Here is a 17,450-nt window from a genome sequence, read left to right on the forward strand (position 1 = left end):
ACCCTCCCCCTCTGCCCAGACCTTATAACTCAGGAACACGGCAGTCTCCGCCATCCGGACCTCCACGCTCTTCACCTCACGGCATGGCTCCTGCGTGGCTAGACGCCTCAGAGCTCCGCTGCTCCGCACCTGAGCAACATGTCCTGCTCAGCAGCAGGAAACCTTCCACTCGCTCCACATACTTGGCCAAGTGGAAGCATTTCTCGCTCTGGTGTCTCACGGTCTCTTGTGCCCACGGCGGTCTCCATGCCAGTTATCCTGGACTACCTATGGCACCTTAAAGAGCAGGGCCTGGCCTTATCGTTCCTGAAGGTCCACTTTTCATCCAGGCGAAGGTGGGCACTCGGTGTTTTCTCACCCGGTGGTCGCTAGGTTCCGTAAAGGGCTGGAACGTCTCTACCCTCAGATCCGTCACCCCGCCCCTACCTGGGACCTGAACTTGGTACTCAACAGGCTCATGGGTCCGCCCTTTGAGCCGATGGCAACCTGTTCTCTCCTATACCTGTCATGGAAGACAGTTTTTCTGGTGGCCATTACTTCGGCTCGGAGGGTCTCTGAGATCCGAGCTCTCACTGTAGACCCTCCTTACACGGTCTTTCACAAGGACAAAGTTCAATTGTGGCCACATCCCGCTTTTCTCCCTAAGGTGGTCTCGGCCTTCCACACCGGTCAGGACATCTTCCTCCCAGTTTTCTACCCCAAACCTCATTCATCTCCACGGGAGCAGAGATTACACTCCCTGGATGTCCGCAGGGCGCTTGCATTTTATATTGACCGTACAAGGCCCTTTTGTAAGTCCCCCCAGCTCTTTGGGCCATAGCGGACCGCATGAAAGGCCTTCCCATCTCCACTCAAAGGATCTCCTTGTGGCTGACAGCATGCATCCGCACGTGCTATGACTTGGCCCATGTTCCAGCGGGCCACCTCACTGCCCATTCTACCAGGGCTCAGGCTTCTTCAGCCGCTTTCCTGGCACACGTACCGGTTCAGGAGATATGCCGTGCAGCGACCTGGTCATCAGTCCATACGTTTGCTTCGCACTATGCTCTGGTGCAGCAGTCTAGAGACGATGCAGCCTTCGGCTCAGCAGTTTTGCATTCCGCCACGTCTCTCACTCCGACCCCACCGCCTAGGTAAGGCTTGGGAATCACCTACATGGAATGGATATGAGCAATCACTCGAAGAAGAAAAGACGGTTACTCACCGTTGTAACTGTTGTTCTTCAAGATGTGTTGCTCATATCCATTCCACACCCACCCTCCTTCCCCACTGTCGGAGTAGCCGGCAAAAAGGAACTGAGGAGTGGGTGGGTCGGCTGGGGTATATATCCGCGGCCATGGTGGCGCCACTCCAGGGGGCGCCCAGCCGACCCACTGAGTTGCTAGGGTAAAAGTCTTCCGACGAATGTGCACGCGGCACGCGCACACCTACATGGAATGGATATGAGCAACACATCTCGAAGAACAACAGTTACAACGGTGAGTAACCGTCTTTTCCTTCTCAATTTCTCTTGGCCTGAGATGGAGCATTAGAAGAGGCTGAGTGATGATTCATTTCTAAACTTTATTTCTAGTTAGTAGTGTAGAAAATAGAGTTTGTTACCTAGATTAATGTTACTCTTTTTTTCTTTTCTAAAAAAAAAAAAAATAGAGGGTGGGGGGATTTCAAAAACAGTTATCTCTTCCTCTTTGGGGAAACAAAACCCAAAAAGGGGCATGCCTGGCTTCCCTGGGTTTAAATGCTATCTCTCCTGCAAAGTTATTCTGGTCAGGACCGGCCATTCATGCTGTATTCACTGCCTAGGAGAATTTCACTTACCACAAAAGTGTACTTTCTGTCTGAAATTAAAATCAGGAATAGGAAAAAGCCATGAACTGAAGCTCAGACTTCTCTGATCTAAGGTCAGTTAGATCACCCCAGAGCAACAGTCCCCAACATGACTGTCAGTGTCCTTGGGACATCACTCCCAGGTGGATTCAGTGAGGATATCTGCTGATTCCTCTCACAAAACCACCAAAAAAAGAGGGCTACCAGTCCCCAAACTGAAGAATTGACTGGGAAAAAAGAGATCCCCCGCAAAATCATCCACCTTGGCACTGATCAAACCGCAACAGGGTACCCATGAGTCATTAGGCTCCTCAAGTACCAGTACTGTCAGTAAGCCTAAAGACCTGAAGGGCACAGGCTCAGAGGCATTGGTTCTGTCAGAGAAAAGAAGCAGTAGAGAGTGTGCTAGCTCTTCTAAAATGGCACCACCAGAGACAAGGAGAGCCTCAGTACCAAGCACTTCCACACAAAAGACCAGAGCACCATCTTCTGGCTGATCATTGGACCACAGAAGACAACAGGTACCATTGAATCCCTTGACACCAGGCCCCTCTAGGCAGACTCTGTTGGTACTGATTACTACCATAGTATTACAGGAATTCTGTTTATTCAAAGACCTCTTGGTCTCAGAAATGCTAGAATCCCCATTACTCAGTACTGGCACCGACCACATCTCAGTCTCCTGAATTCCCCATGGTACCAAGACACTTCTCATCAGTCTCCTTTTCTGCTCCACCTCTATCAAGTGAAGAAGAGGATGATGATAACATATCTTCAGTCTCAGTACAAAGTTCCCCAGGACAACATCAAGGGACCAATCACCTAGAAACAGTTACAAAGCCACAAAACCGATGACAGGCAAGGCCCACCCACTTGCACCACTCCAGTTGGCCGTATTGGGACCCATGGGAAGCCTCTAGACACACCAGTTCTCTAGGACCTCAAATGTCTCGCATAGGGATAGAGGAAAACAATCTCCCTCAACTTCCCTTTCTAGACCCCCTGATCCTCAAGAGGAGATTTTTGAGGAACAGGAAGCAAGACTGGATAAAGAAATTACTCCATTAACAAACATCTAATCATCCATTCCATTTGAAGCCATTATGCCTCCTCCATAAACTATGCCAGATGACTTTAAACAATTTCAAGACCTCACCAAGACAGTGGTGGACTCACTTCAGATCCCTTTGAAGAAATAAAGGAGACACAATACAAGCTGCTGGACATCTTCCATATGTCCATATCAGGTCGCATTGCATTCTCTATCAATTGCCTCATTGATAGAGAATGCAATGCAACCTGATAAGGACATATGGAAGATACTAGACCCAGCCAAACCCATCAGGCAAACACCAGCCATGATGCTGCCCACATGCAAAAGTCCAGATAAAAAATATTATGTCCCCTCTTAAGACGTGGACTTTCTCTTCTCCCATCCATCACTAAATTCCCTTGTGATAGATGCTGTAAATAAACGTGGCAGACAGCACCATGCTAAATCAACACCCTATCACAAGGACTGGGAAAAATGAACTTATTTGGCAGGAAATTGTACTCATCGGCAACCCTGCAGTTTAGGATTGCTAATTATCAGGCCTTAATGGTGAAATATAACTACCTCAATTATCGAAATTCAGCACCTTTATTGAACACCTCCCAAATGATCAAAGAGTGCAGTTCCAACTCATCATTGCTGAGGGCCAGCTTCTGGCAAGTACATCATTACAGACTTCACTAGACACTGCTGATACAGCTTCTCAGGAGAGCTATGTGACTTCACCTTTCCAGCCTCCCAAGAGAAGTCCACATGACTGAGGAGGACCTTCCAGTCAAAAGATCCAAACTCTTCATGGAAAAAAACAGATGATTCCCTCCACGCACTAAACTACTCGAGCCATTTTGCATTCCCTGGGGATCTACATACCTGCACAGAAAAGGAGGTACAGCAAAACTCAGACATCACAAAGATCCTGACCTGCCCAGTTCCGTCCACCCCAGAGAAACTATGAACCTCAGTGGAAGAGACAACAGATACAAAAACAAAGGGTGGCAGCACCCCAAACCTCAACTGCACAGCCTTCAATGTCGAAATATCAGTTTGATACATAGCCTGAGGCCCCTAGCCACCATCAGTTGCTGCAAAATTCATGTTATCTCTATCTTTTTAGACACCGCCTTGTTCTTTTGACAAAATGGGGAAAAGATAATGTCAGATAAGTGGGTACTGGAAATAATCTCCAATGGTTATTTAGTCCACTTTCCCTCCCTCCCTCCCTCCCTCCTAACCATCCTCTCTCTCTCTCTCTCTCTCTCTCTCTCTCTCTCTCTCCAAGGACCCCTCTCACGAGTGTCTGTTACATCAGGAAATATGCCATGTCAAACCTCAGTGCTATAGAACAAAGTTCCCAATCAGCACAGAGGGAAAATATACTCCAAATACTTCCTGATACTGAAAAAGAATACAGGATGGAGACCCATTCTGGATCTGAGATTGCTCAACAAATCCGTAAAGGCACAAAGATTCAAGGTGGTTAAATTAGCATCAGTAATTTCATATCAGGACTAGGGAGACTGGTTCTCGGCCCTTGCCCTACAAGATGCTTATTTTCATATCAAGTTCCAGCCATTCCACAGAAAGTTCCTGAGATTCAGCCTAGGTCAAGACCATTTTCAATACAGGGTACTTCCATTAAGCCTACCATCTGCATCCAGAGTGTTCTTGAAGGTCCTATCTGTGGTAGCAGCATGTCTTTGAAAATTAGGAATCATGATATATCCATATCTAGATGACTGCCTACTCAAGGTACAACTGTTTGATGCCCTATCAGCCATGCAGAAGAGTATATATCAGTGCTTCTCAACTTATTTACCATTGTGGGGCGTATATGCAATTCACTATACACCTCTACCTCGATATAACGCTATCCTCAGGAGCCAAAAAATCTTACCGCGTTATAGGTGAAACTGTGTTATATCAAACTTGCTTTAATCCACTAGAGTGCGCAGCCCCGCCCCCCCGGAGTACTGCTTTACCGTGTTGTATCCGAATTCGTGTTATATCGGGTCGCGTTATATCAGGGTAGAGGTGTATATTGTGACGCACATAACACACACACTACCTGTATGACCCTGAGGATGTCACATGGGGCCACAGCTGTGTGCTGATTGGGTCGCAGGTTGAGAACCACTGCTATAGATTATTTATGGAGTTGGGACTACATCTGAACACTCAAAAATTGACTCTAACTCCAGTGCAACATCTAGAATTCATAGGAGCCTATCTAGATGCAAGTATCAGAGGGGTAGCAGTGTTAGTCTGGATCTGTAAAAGCAGCAAAGAGTCCTGTGGCACTTTATAGACTAACAGACGTAACGTTAGTCTGTTAGTCTATAAGGTGCCACAGGACTCTTTGCTGCTTATCTAGATGCAGTAAAGGTCAAAGCCTTCCTCCCACTACACAGGTTCAATACGCTAACAATCTTAATCAACACCATCCATATCAGCCCCCAGACCTTGGCCAGGAATTGCCTTTAACTACTGGGGTACATGGCAGCAGGCACCTTGCAATAACTTGTGCAAGGCTCCACCTGTGTTGCCTTCAGGCATGGCTCAAAACGGAATATGCACCAAACAGACAGATTGACCAAACCACTGTTAATATCCTTGATAATCAAAGACTCTCTCAAATGGTGGAAAGACCCACAGCATGTCTGCGCGGGGTCCCCTTCACTCAGCTACCTTCAACATTGGTATTGACAACAGACATATCTTTACTGGGCTGGGGACCTAATCTAGACAACCACAAAGCAAATGGTACCCCGTGGAATCAACACTGCATGTCAATCTGTTGGAGTTCAGAGTGGTCAGGATCACCTGTTCACATTTCCTATCATTGATCAAAGGCAAACATAAAGGTTATGACAGACAACATAGCATGTATGCTCTACATAAATTGCCAGAGTGAGATCACAGTCTCTTTGTGCAGAGGCAATGAAACAGTGGAATTGGTGCATTCAGCACAGCATCAACATATCATCTGCCTAACTTCTGGGTATACAGAATACCACAGCGGACACCCTCAGCACGACACTTTTGCAGGAATATGTATGGGAAAAGTACTCCATTGTTCACCAAAACATATTTCTGCATGAGGGAGTCCCAAAAATAGACTTATTTGCGACAGCCAAAAACAAGAAATGTTTTCAGTACTGCTCCAGAGCTGGACTGTGGCATCATTTGCTCAGAGACACCTTCCTCTTTCACTGGAATATGGGTCTCCTTTACATCTTCACTCCAATTCCTCTCATATTGGAAATCCTGCCCAAGATAAGAAAAGAAAGAGCAAAGGTTATTCTTATAGTCCACACATGGCCAAGACAGGCAGGGCCGGCTCTACTGTTTTCGCTGCCCCAAGCAGCGCACCGAATTGCCGCCGCAGATGGTGGGGGCAGTCTGTGTGCCATTAGGGTGGCACACGCGTTTCCACGGCGGTGGCAATTTGGCGGCAGCTTCTGTCTTCAGACAGAAGCTGCACCGCCACGGACAGCTGAACATAGAAACTGCTGCCGAATTGCCGCCGCCACGGAAACGCGCATGCCGCCCTAACGGCACATGGACTGCCTCCGCCGTCCACGGCGGCAATTCAGCACGCTGCTTGGGGGCAAAACCACACAGACTGCCGCCCCTTGCAGATTGCTGCCCCAAGCACCTGCTTGGAATGCTGGTGCCTGGAGCTGGCCCTGAAGACAGGCATGGTCCCTCAATTGACAATACGCCTTCCAGTCAAACTCCAGCCCCTTCCCCACCTCCTCTTTCAGAATGCCAGACAGATCCACCACCCCAGCTTGCAAGTTTTCTGACTCAAGGCATGGCTTCTCGATGGTTCAAAAGCATAGAGATGTCATGTTCATAGGATGTTAAAGAGGTGCTATTACATAGCAGAAAAACATCAACTTGTCACATGTATATCCAGAAGTGGAAAAGATTCCAAATCTGGTGTGATTCAAAACATTTTATGCCAACATCCTTTCCCTCCCACTGGTACTAGACTACATCCTAGATCAGGATTATCTCAAAAGTCAGTAAAGGTATATCTCATAGCCTTTCATCATAACATAGACAGCTACTCTGTAATCATTCATCCTACAACAAAAGATTCCTTAAGGGTCTGAGTAAACTCTTGCCACAAGTCGGATGCCTGACACCAACATGAAATCTTTAACCTGGACCTTAACTGTCTTACAAAGTCTCCTTTTGAACCCCTGTCCATACTCTTGCTTACACAGCTATCTGTGAAAACAGCATTCCTAGTAGCCATCACCTCGGCTTGGAGAATTGGGGAAATCAGCACTCTAATTGCACCACCAGTGGTGGTGTTGGTGTTTTAAGAGTTCAGGCTGCACTGAGATCACACTCCAAGTTCCTCCTGAAAATATCCTCTGCCTTCTATATAAACCAACTTACTCACCTCCCAACCTTCTTCCTAAAGCCACACCATGACAAAAGAGAAGCAATATTGCATATACTTGACATCAGGAGAGCATTGGCATTCTATTTAGATAGAACAAAAATTTTCAGAAAATCTCCTAAATGATTCCTTTCCATTGCAGAGAGATATAAAGGATCCTCGATTTTTGAAACAAAGACTTTCTAGAGGGATATCAAACTTCATTACTATTGCTATCGTACTCGCAATCTTCAACCTCCATCTGGAGTTGATATTCATTCTACGAGAGCTGTATCCACTTGTGTAAAAAATGTTCCTATCACAAAAATATGCAGAGCAGCAACTTTTGCAGAACATTGTGCAGCATGACTCAGCATCAGAAGCCATGTTTGGCTCCACAGTTTTGGCATCAATATTAGACTTGGCTCCAAAGCTCCATCCCTCCATCAGGATACTGCTGTACAGTCACCTACAGTGGAGCACCCATAGGGACACTACTCAAAGAAGAAGGGGTTAGTCATCTTATACAGTTGCTGTGGTTCTTCGAGATCTGTGCCCCTATGGGTGCTCCACAGCCTTCCCTTCTATTTGTGAGCTCTTAATAAGAGGCTCTGCAATAGAGAAGGAACTGAGGGTGGTTGTGCAGCACTGGATAGCCTTGAGGCAAGGCATGAGACAGGGAGAGCACATGTGCAGGCCGAATGGACACTGCTACCTGAAATCTCCAATCTGAGGTGCAAGGATGCAGATACATCTACGGTGGAGCACCCGTAGGGGGACACATCTCAAAGAACCACTGTTACTGCACAAGGTGAATAACCCCTTCTCACACAATGGAGCTCATCCTTCTCCCATTCAAATACCTTCTGTGTCCACTGTGTCCAGTAAGTAGCAAGTCATCTTAAAAGCCCATACTGATCTTGATCCTAGGTCCGTATCCTTCTCACCCATCTTTAGCAACTGTCTGTCTATCCATCCTCCTTCCAAGCATTCAATTGTTTTGAACTAGTGGGTTTTATAGTCAGCAGAGATTATTCCATTCAATTATGGTGTGTGCCAAGCTTCTACCCTGCCTCATCTTCAGGGAGCCTCTTCTCTTAACATTTATCGAGGGAGCAACTTTAAATAGAAAAGCTAAGATTCTGGAGCACAAATTGGTGGCTGAAGGGGTGGTGATTGGGGAGATAGGTATCCCTGTATATGCCCCAATTTGATCCCTAATTTACACTAAAAAATGAGGAGTGGCAATTGAAATTCCCTATAGCCATTTGTTTACACAGATCTCTGGGAGTACTTTTTAAAAAAAGGATATTTTTTAACATTGACAGGTGGGAAATGTATGTAGCTTGTAAAGAGTGAATGTGGGGATTAAACTATTATTGCTTTGTTGGCAAAAATGTTCAGTGTGTCAGCTAGATTGCATACAACTTTAATTTAACATACTGCTTATCATGTAGTTTAAAGACATCCATTAGCTTGATTACTACTTAACTTTCTGCCACTTCAAGACATAGCACAACACTGGCAAATTAGTCCTCCTGTCTTTTGCCAAAAACAATTGTATATTAAGAATGGCTCAGATTGCTGAAGTAACCTATTTTATTTTTTAAAAATTAGTTTCCTTTAGCAATTTATAGTTAACAAAATCCATTTTAATTAAATCATATTCTGAGCATCTTTAACAACTAGGCTGCAGCTATTTGGTCATGCGTTATTTAAATAAAAAATCCTAACCCAAGATCTTGAATAGCATCCTGATTAGGCAAGAGGTCCGACTTTTTAAAAATATGTATAATCCATCATGATATTCCTTTTTAACATCAACAGTTATTTCTCATGCTAGGAATCATTATATAATCCCTGGATAGACTTCATGTTGACTAGGTATTTGACTGGAGAATGCAAATTATTATATTATTAAATGGAATTGCCTAAATCGATTGAAATGACAATTTGTACAATGATCATACTGTTATTTCTCAGGTAATACAGTATGTAAATCTTTGTACTGGTATAATTAATCAATCAGAGTTCAACTGCAGGGATTTGCATAATCAGTGTATGGTTATTTCTCAATAACTACTGGAAATATGAAAATCTTTTTTTAGGTAACTGCTGCAATCCTTCTACTAATGTCCTTTATTCAGAATTTTTAACAGGTTGTGAGCAACAAAAATGCTGATTAAGAGTCTAAATGTAGTACAAAGGGGTACAGGTAAAATGATGGTGCATCTCTTGAGACAGTTTGTGTTACTTGTTTGTGGTGAATGAAGTAAATGCTACATGACATTCAGCACAGGGTTACAAAATTGGCTCAGCAGTTCCTGTGCACTCTACTGCATATTTATGTGCATAGAAAAAGTGAGCAGGATTTTGTAAAGTACAAGGTGTGGCAGCCTGTATGGCTATAGCTCTGCATTGCATACCAGGAAAAAGAAGGATACAGCAAGAGAGTGGGACAATAGTTAGCCTGTAACTCCAGCTCTGAGGATACAGTATTTGCAGACCTAGTTAGGGAGTGGTGAATTAGGACTAGAGCTGGGTGAATAATTTATTTTTCAGTTTGCTAGTAATTAAAAAAAAAAAAAAGCGGGGGTGGGTAAGTGGGCTTGGTTTGGGTCAAATCCAAAAACCTGCACTGTTCAGGTTTGGCCTTTCTGCCCCTTCATAAACAGACAGAGGGATGGCCAGGCCAAACCTGAGTGGCGATGCAACTCCATATGCTAGATCACAATGCCACTCAGTTTGACTGCCCTCTCAAATGGGGGGCCCATGGCAATCTAAATATTGGAAATGTTCTGCTTCAAATGGGATAAGCGAGTTTGAGGGGCAAAGCGGGATGGTTCTGTGAAACTCAGGACTGAGAGATCTGCATGCAAATCACTTTAATGAAAATGTGCGCACTCCAGTTTCCTTGTTTTTTCCCTAAAGACAGAAAAAAACAAAGCATAGGGCAACTAACTGCTACTGATAGTTCTCCAGGTGTGCTTTTAAAATTTATTTCAGTTTATCTAAATGCTCCTTTCCAGAGCTCTGTCTGCATATACAAAGTATTAAAAACCAAAACAAAACTGGAGCATAGACCATTTGGCCCAATGGCTGAATTTAAAAATCCTCACGTATCTAACTCAAAATTTAAACTCTTCCAGCACTTGTTCCTATTCATGTAAACACCTTTCACTCCCCATCCCAAACAAATCCAAACCTATGAAGTTGTGGTAATGCACAGAAACTGGAAATTTCTTTCTGTAATCTCTTAACTGACAGGTAGTGTGTGCTTTCTCTTTCTTTCATGCTTTTCAGTAAAAGAAATCTTCATTATTTATTGGCTTACTACTTGAGTTGAGATCTATTTTGATGTTAACTATAACATAGCCAAAGAAACATCCTCCTAGAAAAGAGTAGTTTGGAATTTAGAGGGCTTCAGATGTTCAAGTAATGACTGTGCTTCCTATTGTCCATGTTGAATAACATGAATCTTGCATGCACCTGATTGTGCTGAAACATGCAAATCATAGCTCTAGCTCCTGAACATCACACTTCTAATGTTGGTCTGAAAATATGTCACTAAAGCACAAAGGATATTTTATGTATTGCATCATGAAAAAAATCAGATCATTTCATTATGAAACAACTCTTTTGAATGATTACAAAACCAGCAATAATATTGAACCTAACAGTGAAAGTTTGATCAGTAAAGACATTTGAACTTTATTTAAAACTGATACCAGGAAACTCTTTCATACGAAGGATCATAAATATATGAAAGTAGTATGCTTATTGGAAGTAAAAGACTTTGGTTAGCCGAAAAAAAATTGCTACAGGTGGCACACTGGAGAACCAGATTAATGAAGAGTACAATACTTTGTGTCTCTTGGCTCTAGTATATTTCTCTCTCACTCACTCTCAAATATGCATACACTACATTGTTTCCAAAATTCACAGGACTTTTGCAAAATAAAAACCATTATTATACCATATGTTTTATCTATCAGTTTTGGAGCTTGTGTGGCAATTCGTTGACACCAAAGCGTGGTGTTTTTGGCAAAACTGGTGATCTCCAAACTATACTTTGCCTAGCCTGTGCAAGAGATGAAGTGACACATTCTGGTGCACTTAATGGAGATATATATGTATGGAAAGGAATTAATCTCATACGGACAATACAAGGAGCACATGCTGTAAGTATATTTATGTTATAATAATTCAGATTGTTTGAACAATGCTCAGCTTTGGAAATTGATTAGTGTGTAATTAATAGCTCAAAGAAGATTTTTGAAATATCATTGCTGAGATTTTTATTTTAAACCAAAATGTTTAAATCTAAATCTGAAGAGGTTATTTTTTTTTCTTTACATAACTTTTCTGTATCCTTCCCATATCACTCTAGACCGTATGCTTATGTGGAAGAGACAAGTGGAGAAAAAAATCAATAATCCTGAATCCAGTTTCTACATGCAGAGCTGTGTGTCTTTTTTTTCCTCCAGGTGTTGTAACTAGTGTATGTGACAATACAAGACAAGGTTCAACATTTTAAGATTTCTCATCTACTATTCACATATAAAACCACTAATTTTCTGACATTTTAAATCTGAGGCCTGGTCTACACTGGGGGGGGGGGGTTCGATCTAAGGTACGCAACTTCAGCTACACGAATAGCGTAGCTGAAGTCGAAGTACCTTAGTTCGAATTACTTACCCGTCCTCACGGCGCAGGATCAACGTCCACGGCTCCCCCGTCGACTCCGCCACCGCCGTTCGCGGTGGTGGAGTTCCGGAGTCGACAGGAGCGCGTTCGGAGTTCGATATATCGCGTCTAGATGAGATGCGATATATCGAACTCCGAGAAATCGATTGCTACCCGCCGATATGGCGGGTAGTGAAGACGTACCCTAAGAGAAATTTACTTGGTCACACTATTATGAGTATATCAGGTTGACTTTCTAAAACAATTCTTTATGTTTGAAGGTGGATTTTAATTATGGACAATGGTGTACCTTACAGATAATGTTAAACTCAGTATGTTATGAACAAATTGAACCAATAAGACACAGAATGGGAAGAGAAGAAACTTAATTTTCTTACTGTAGTAGAGCGGCCCAGCTCTACAATAGTTAAGCTTAAGACCAGATTTCTGTTTAAAGCTTGACTGTCATAAGTACTACAAAATCTGTACAGTTACTGGGATTGCTTTCAAATTTTGTTCCTTGTGTGGGTGTGTGGTTTGGCCACTGATCCAAATTTGGCTATTGGTTCCCGGGATATAACCCCATGGGGGGAAAAAAGCTTTTCTTAATGTTAACATCTTCTGGTAGTGAATTTTTGCTCACAGACAGAGATCAAACTAGGGCAGAGGTCATTGCACAAGTATCTAAAATGCTTGAGTTACCCAAATGGAGTACATGCACCCACTAGCCCTGTGGGGAAAATCAAATTAAAACATTATTAGTCAAAGACTTCTCTGGCAGTGTGCAAGATGAATTACACTTAGTATATGCAGAGAAAGAGGTTATCTGGAAAACTACCTCTATGTCATAGGACCTTGTGACTCTGATGTTATGTAATGGTCATTGAATCTGAGCACCACCCGGCACTATGAATTCAAATCCAGTCCAGGGCAGAAAGCTGAAATAAAAAAGGAGGCATCTTGTTCCAGGTTGCCTCTGTCAAAGGGTTTGTTTTTTTTAAATTGTGGGAAAATGTAATCTGAATACATCATAGGGCACTTAAACTATTTATTGAAAAGAAAATAAATTACACAAGCAAATGTTTGCTGGGAGGAGAGGGTGATATTGCATTAATTTAGATGGAATATAGGTGCCCAAAGATGTTAACATAACCCAGTTGCTGTCCAATGTTAAACAGTGTTAAGCAAGATTCAGGGTTTGGTATACAGAGACCTTAGCCTGCTTAGTACTATGGCAAATACCATTAAAAACCTTTTAAACCTTTTATTAAAAGGTACTTAAAAGGCAAAACAGTTAAAGCATTTGAAATGTTGTTAAAATGAAAGCCTTACTTTACATTTCTTGTTTCCCTTTCTTGTTGGCGAGAGGTTTGAAAGGAAAACATAACCCTTGTTTAACAGTGTTCGATGGTAATAACATTCCTTTTGGGGTAAAGAGAAGAAGTTAGTTGAGATTGGCTAGAGCTGTTATGGCTGCTTCTGTTACAGTTCGATCCTGTTTCATCTTGAGTGGTATTTGGGATGCAGCTGAGGCGTAGAAGTGATGATGTCATCTGGCTTCCTGTCTGTTCTTGTCAGGACATTCGTCAGGATCAGGACGAAGAAGGTCTGGTCCCAGGAGACAGTGGGGGTGGCAGTCATGATGGTGAAGCTTGCTCCAATAAGCTTTAGTTTGTTCTTCTTGTTTCTCCTCTGAAGGCTCTTTCTTTAAGGATCCAAAAAAAGGACTGATGGGTGAAATAGCACATCCCCTCATTAATTTGTCCACCAATTAAGCCTAATATCCAACACACCAATTTTGGTTAATTTCCAGTTCCACATCTTCTATTTATAGCAAGTATGATTTAAATGTTTTCCTTGAGTTATATCAGTAGGCCTTTCTGTTTGGACTTATTTTGATTTTTTTGAAGCTGTCAATCAATATTTGTTATATATTATTGTGCTTTCTTATGAACATACACTCACTTTTTACAGTAGAATTTACAATTAGGGTAAATTTGTAGACCAGATTATCACAACACTGATTGGGTTGGAGGAGTAGGGGAGAGGAGTTTGGGGCATGCACCAAGAATACACTGCTGACACTGGGATAAGGAATTGAGAAAGGGCATGCTTAATGCATATCACAGCCTCTGCAGCACTGGGTATGGGGGATGAGTGCTCCCACTGACATACATTGAGCAGTTCACACGTATCAAAGCTATTGTTTCAGGCTATATTTATCTCGATGGGGTATTATTTCAGCTGAGAACATCTCATTGAAGTGGATGGGTCACTTAACACCTCTCCAAACTAATAAATTATTAAAGGAGGGTAATGTAATTAATGTAAAATCAACTTGAGTTTTTGGAAAATAGATCCTGTCAAACTAACTTGATATCTTTTTTTAATGAGACTACAAGCTTCTGTACGGCATTTGACTTGGTACTTCATGACGTTTGATTAACAAAATTAGAATGATGTAAATTAACATGACATATTAAATGGATTAAAAACTGGCTAAGCGATAGGTCTCAAAATGTAATAATAAGTGGGGAATCATCATGAAGCAGGTGTGTCTCTAGTGAGATACCGCAGGGATCACTTGTTGGCCCTGTGCTATTTAACATTTTTGTCAATGATCTGGAAGAAAACCCTAAAATCATCACTGATAAAGTTTGCAGACAACACAAAAATTGGGGGAGTGGTAAATAATAAAGAGGGCAAGGTCACTGATTTAGAGCAATCTGGATTGCTTGGTAAACTGGGCACAAGCAAACAATGTGTTTTTAATATGGCCAGAAGTAAATGAATACATCTAGGAACAAAAAATGTAGGCCATACTTACAGGATGGGGATTCTATCTTGGGAAGCAGCAACTCTGAAAAAGATTTGAGAGTCATTCTGGATAATCAACTGAATATGAGTTCCTAACGTGATGCTGAGGCCAAAAGAGCTGATGCAATCTCGGATGTATAAATAGGGGAATCTCAAGTAGAAGAGAGGAGGTTATTTTACCTCTTTATTTGGCACTGGTGCAACTGCTGCTGGAATACAGTGTCCAGTTCTCTAGTGCCCACAATTCAAGAATTATGTTCATAAATTGGAGAGTTTAGAGAAGAGCAACAAGAATGTTAAAGGATTAGAAAATATGCATTGTGGTAGACTGAAAGAGCTCTCTCTATTTAGCTTAACAAAGAGAAGGTTAAGGAGTAACTTCATTACAGTCTATATCAGGGATCGGCAACCTTTGGCATGCAACCCATCAGGGAAATCCACTGGCAGGTCGGGACAGTTTGTTTATCTGCAGCGTCCGCAGGTTCTGCTGCTCACAGCTCCCACTGGCCGTGGTTCGCCACTCCAGGCCAATCGGGGCTGCGGGAAGTGGCGCAGGCCGAGGGATGTGCTGGCCGCTGCTTCCCGCATCTCCCATTGGCCTGGAATGGCAAACTGCGGCCAGTGGGAGTTTCGATCGGCCAAACCTGTGGATGCTGCAAGTCCCAGCCTGCCAGCAGATTTCCCTGATGGGATGCATGCCAAAGGTTGCCGATCCCTGGTCTATATGTACATATACATACATTAGAAAACATGCATTGTAGTGATAGACTTAAAGAACTCACTCTATTTAGCTTAACAAAGAGAAGGTAATAGAATATATAGACTTAATAAAGTTACCTCTTAACTTTCTGTTTGTTAAATAGAGTGAGCTCTTTGAATCTATCACTGCAACGCATGTTTTCTAATGTATGTATATGGAGAACAAATATTTAATGGTGGGTTCTTCAGTCTAGCAGAGAAAGGTACAACATGATCCAATGGCTGGAAGGTGAAGTCAGGCAAATTCAAACAGGAAATAAGGAATACATTTTGTCAGCAGGGGCGGCTCTAGACATTTCGCCGCCCCAAGCACGGCGGCATGCCGCGGGGGGCGCTCTGCCGGTCGCTGGTCCCGCGGCTCCGGTGGCCCTCCCGCAGGCTCCACCGAAGCCGCGGGACCAGTGGACCCTCCGCAGGCATGCCGCCGAAGGCTGGCTGCCTGCCGCCCTCCCGGCGACCGGCAGAGCGCCCCCCGCGGCATGCCGCCCCAAGCACGTGCTTGGCGTGCTGGGGCCTGGAGCCGCCCCTGTTTGTCAGTGAGGGTAATTAACCAGTGGGACAATTTACGAAGCGTGGTGGTGGATCACTGACAATTTTAAAATCAAGATTTGGAATTTTTTTTCAGTTTTGACAATTAATATTGATTGATTAATCCTCCTACTTGCAGTCCTGGCCCAAGGATCTCTGCTCTGCCCTGCCAGGAACACAGCCTTCCCCACACCTTACGCTTGCAGGGATCAAGTGTCACTGGCCCTGCAGCCCTGCAGGTAGCTCTCTGCAGGCCTGCTATCATGACCTCATTCTCACACCTGTGACAGCAGGGCTGCAAAGGGTTTTCTATGCTGGCACAGGGCTGGTGACACCTGATCCTTGCAGGTGCAAGGTGAGGGGAAGGGTATTGTCCTCGTGGGGCAGAGCTAGTGAGGGAGCAAGACCCATGGCAGCAGGGCCACAGAAAACGTTCTGTCCTACAAGAGAGCTAATGATGCCCAATCCCAGCAGGTGCAGGGGGAGGCTGCACTCATGCTAACTGTTTCCTGTGGATTTTTTTCATGTGTTTTTTTTGGTGTGTCAACTGAAATAGATGTTTAGTGACATCTATTGATTAAAAAAATAGAATCCTGCCAAGCCTAACTATATAAAAGCTAGGTATTTTGATTACCTAGCCACAGTAGCATATCAGCTACAAACCTAGGTGAGAACTAAGTGTCTAAATGGCCACTAACTACCAACAAACATTTCTTGTTCTGTTTTGAAAAGATAGGAAATTAATTGCCAAAAAAAAGTAAGTTAACACAGAGTTAAGGTTGCCTGGTGACTACTCATGACCTTCCAAAACATGAAGTTCAACAAAACTCAAACATCTGACAACCAGGAAACAGAGTTAAGGTAAATACCCATGTAATCTTAACTCTGCCTTCTGTGAGAGATGCCCTAAACCATCGATAATGCAGATACTTGCACTCTGCCTTTCACTGTAATGGACAGGCCCTTCTTGTGCCTGCACTATGCTCAAATGCTGATCCTACTCCTCTGACAGAATATTCCACTTTTTACAACCCCTTCACACTTGCACCCAGGATGCCACCTTTTCCCTACCAGTCATTAAATCCCCATCTACTGACTCCAACATTCAATACAACTGCACCTAAAACACTGAAAGCAGCTGGAGTATATGCAGATAATTCCCAGTGTCTCTTGCCAGCTGCAGAGTGCGGGGGCAGAGCTAAGGTTGCATGGGCATTTACATTAACTTTGTATTTCCTGGTTTTGCTGAACTTGATTTTTTGGAAGGGCATGAACTGTCTGTCACCAGGCAACTTTAACTCTGCATTAACTAAGTTTTTTTCCATTTAATATACCAATACCTGGAGTCTGGGTAATATGCAAGAAGAATTAGAAAGTCTCACTGAT

At 43.3% G+C, this 17,450-nt stretch overlaps 1 protein-coding gene across 2 annotated transcripts in view; it reads left to right on the top strand.

Annotated features, from left to right (window-relative positions):
* The window catches only part of EML5 (EMAP like 5), a 337,324-nt gene that overhangs the window by 102,914 nt on the left and 216,960 nt on the right, over window positions 1-17,450 (top strand). For both annotated transcript variants that reach the window (XM_045015105.1, XM_045015106.1), the window contains one exon: window positions 11,270-11,455. In XM_045015105.1, coding sequence (XP_044871040.1) covers window positions 11,270-11,455 — 186 coding nt within the window. The remainder of the gene's footprint in view (window positions 1-11,269; window positions 11,456-17,450) is intronic.

The sequence above is a fragment of the Mauremys mutica genome, chromosome 4 (assembly GCF_020497125.1).
Source record: "Mauremys mutica isolate MM-2020 ecotype Southern chromosome 4, ASM2049712v1, whole genome shotgun sequence".
Taxonomy (NCBI): domain Eukaryota; kingdom Metazoa; phylum Chordata; order Testudines; family Geoemydidae; genus Mauremys; species Mauremys mutica.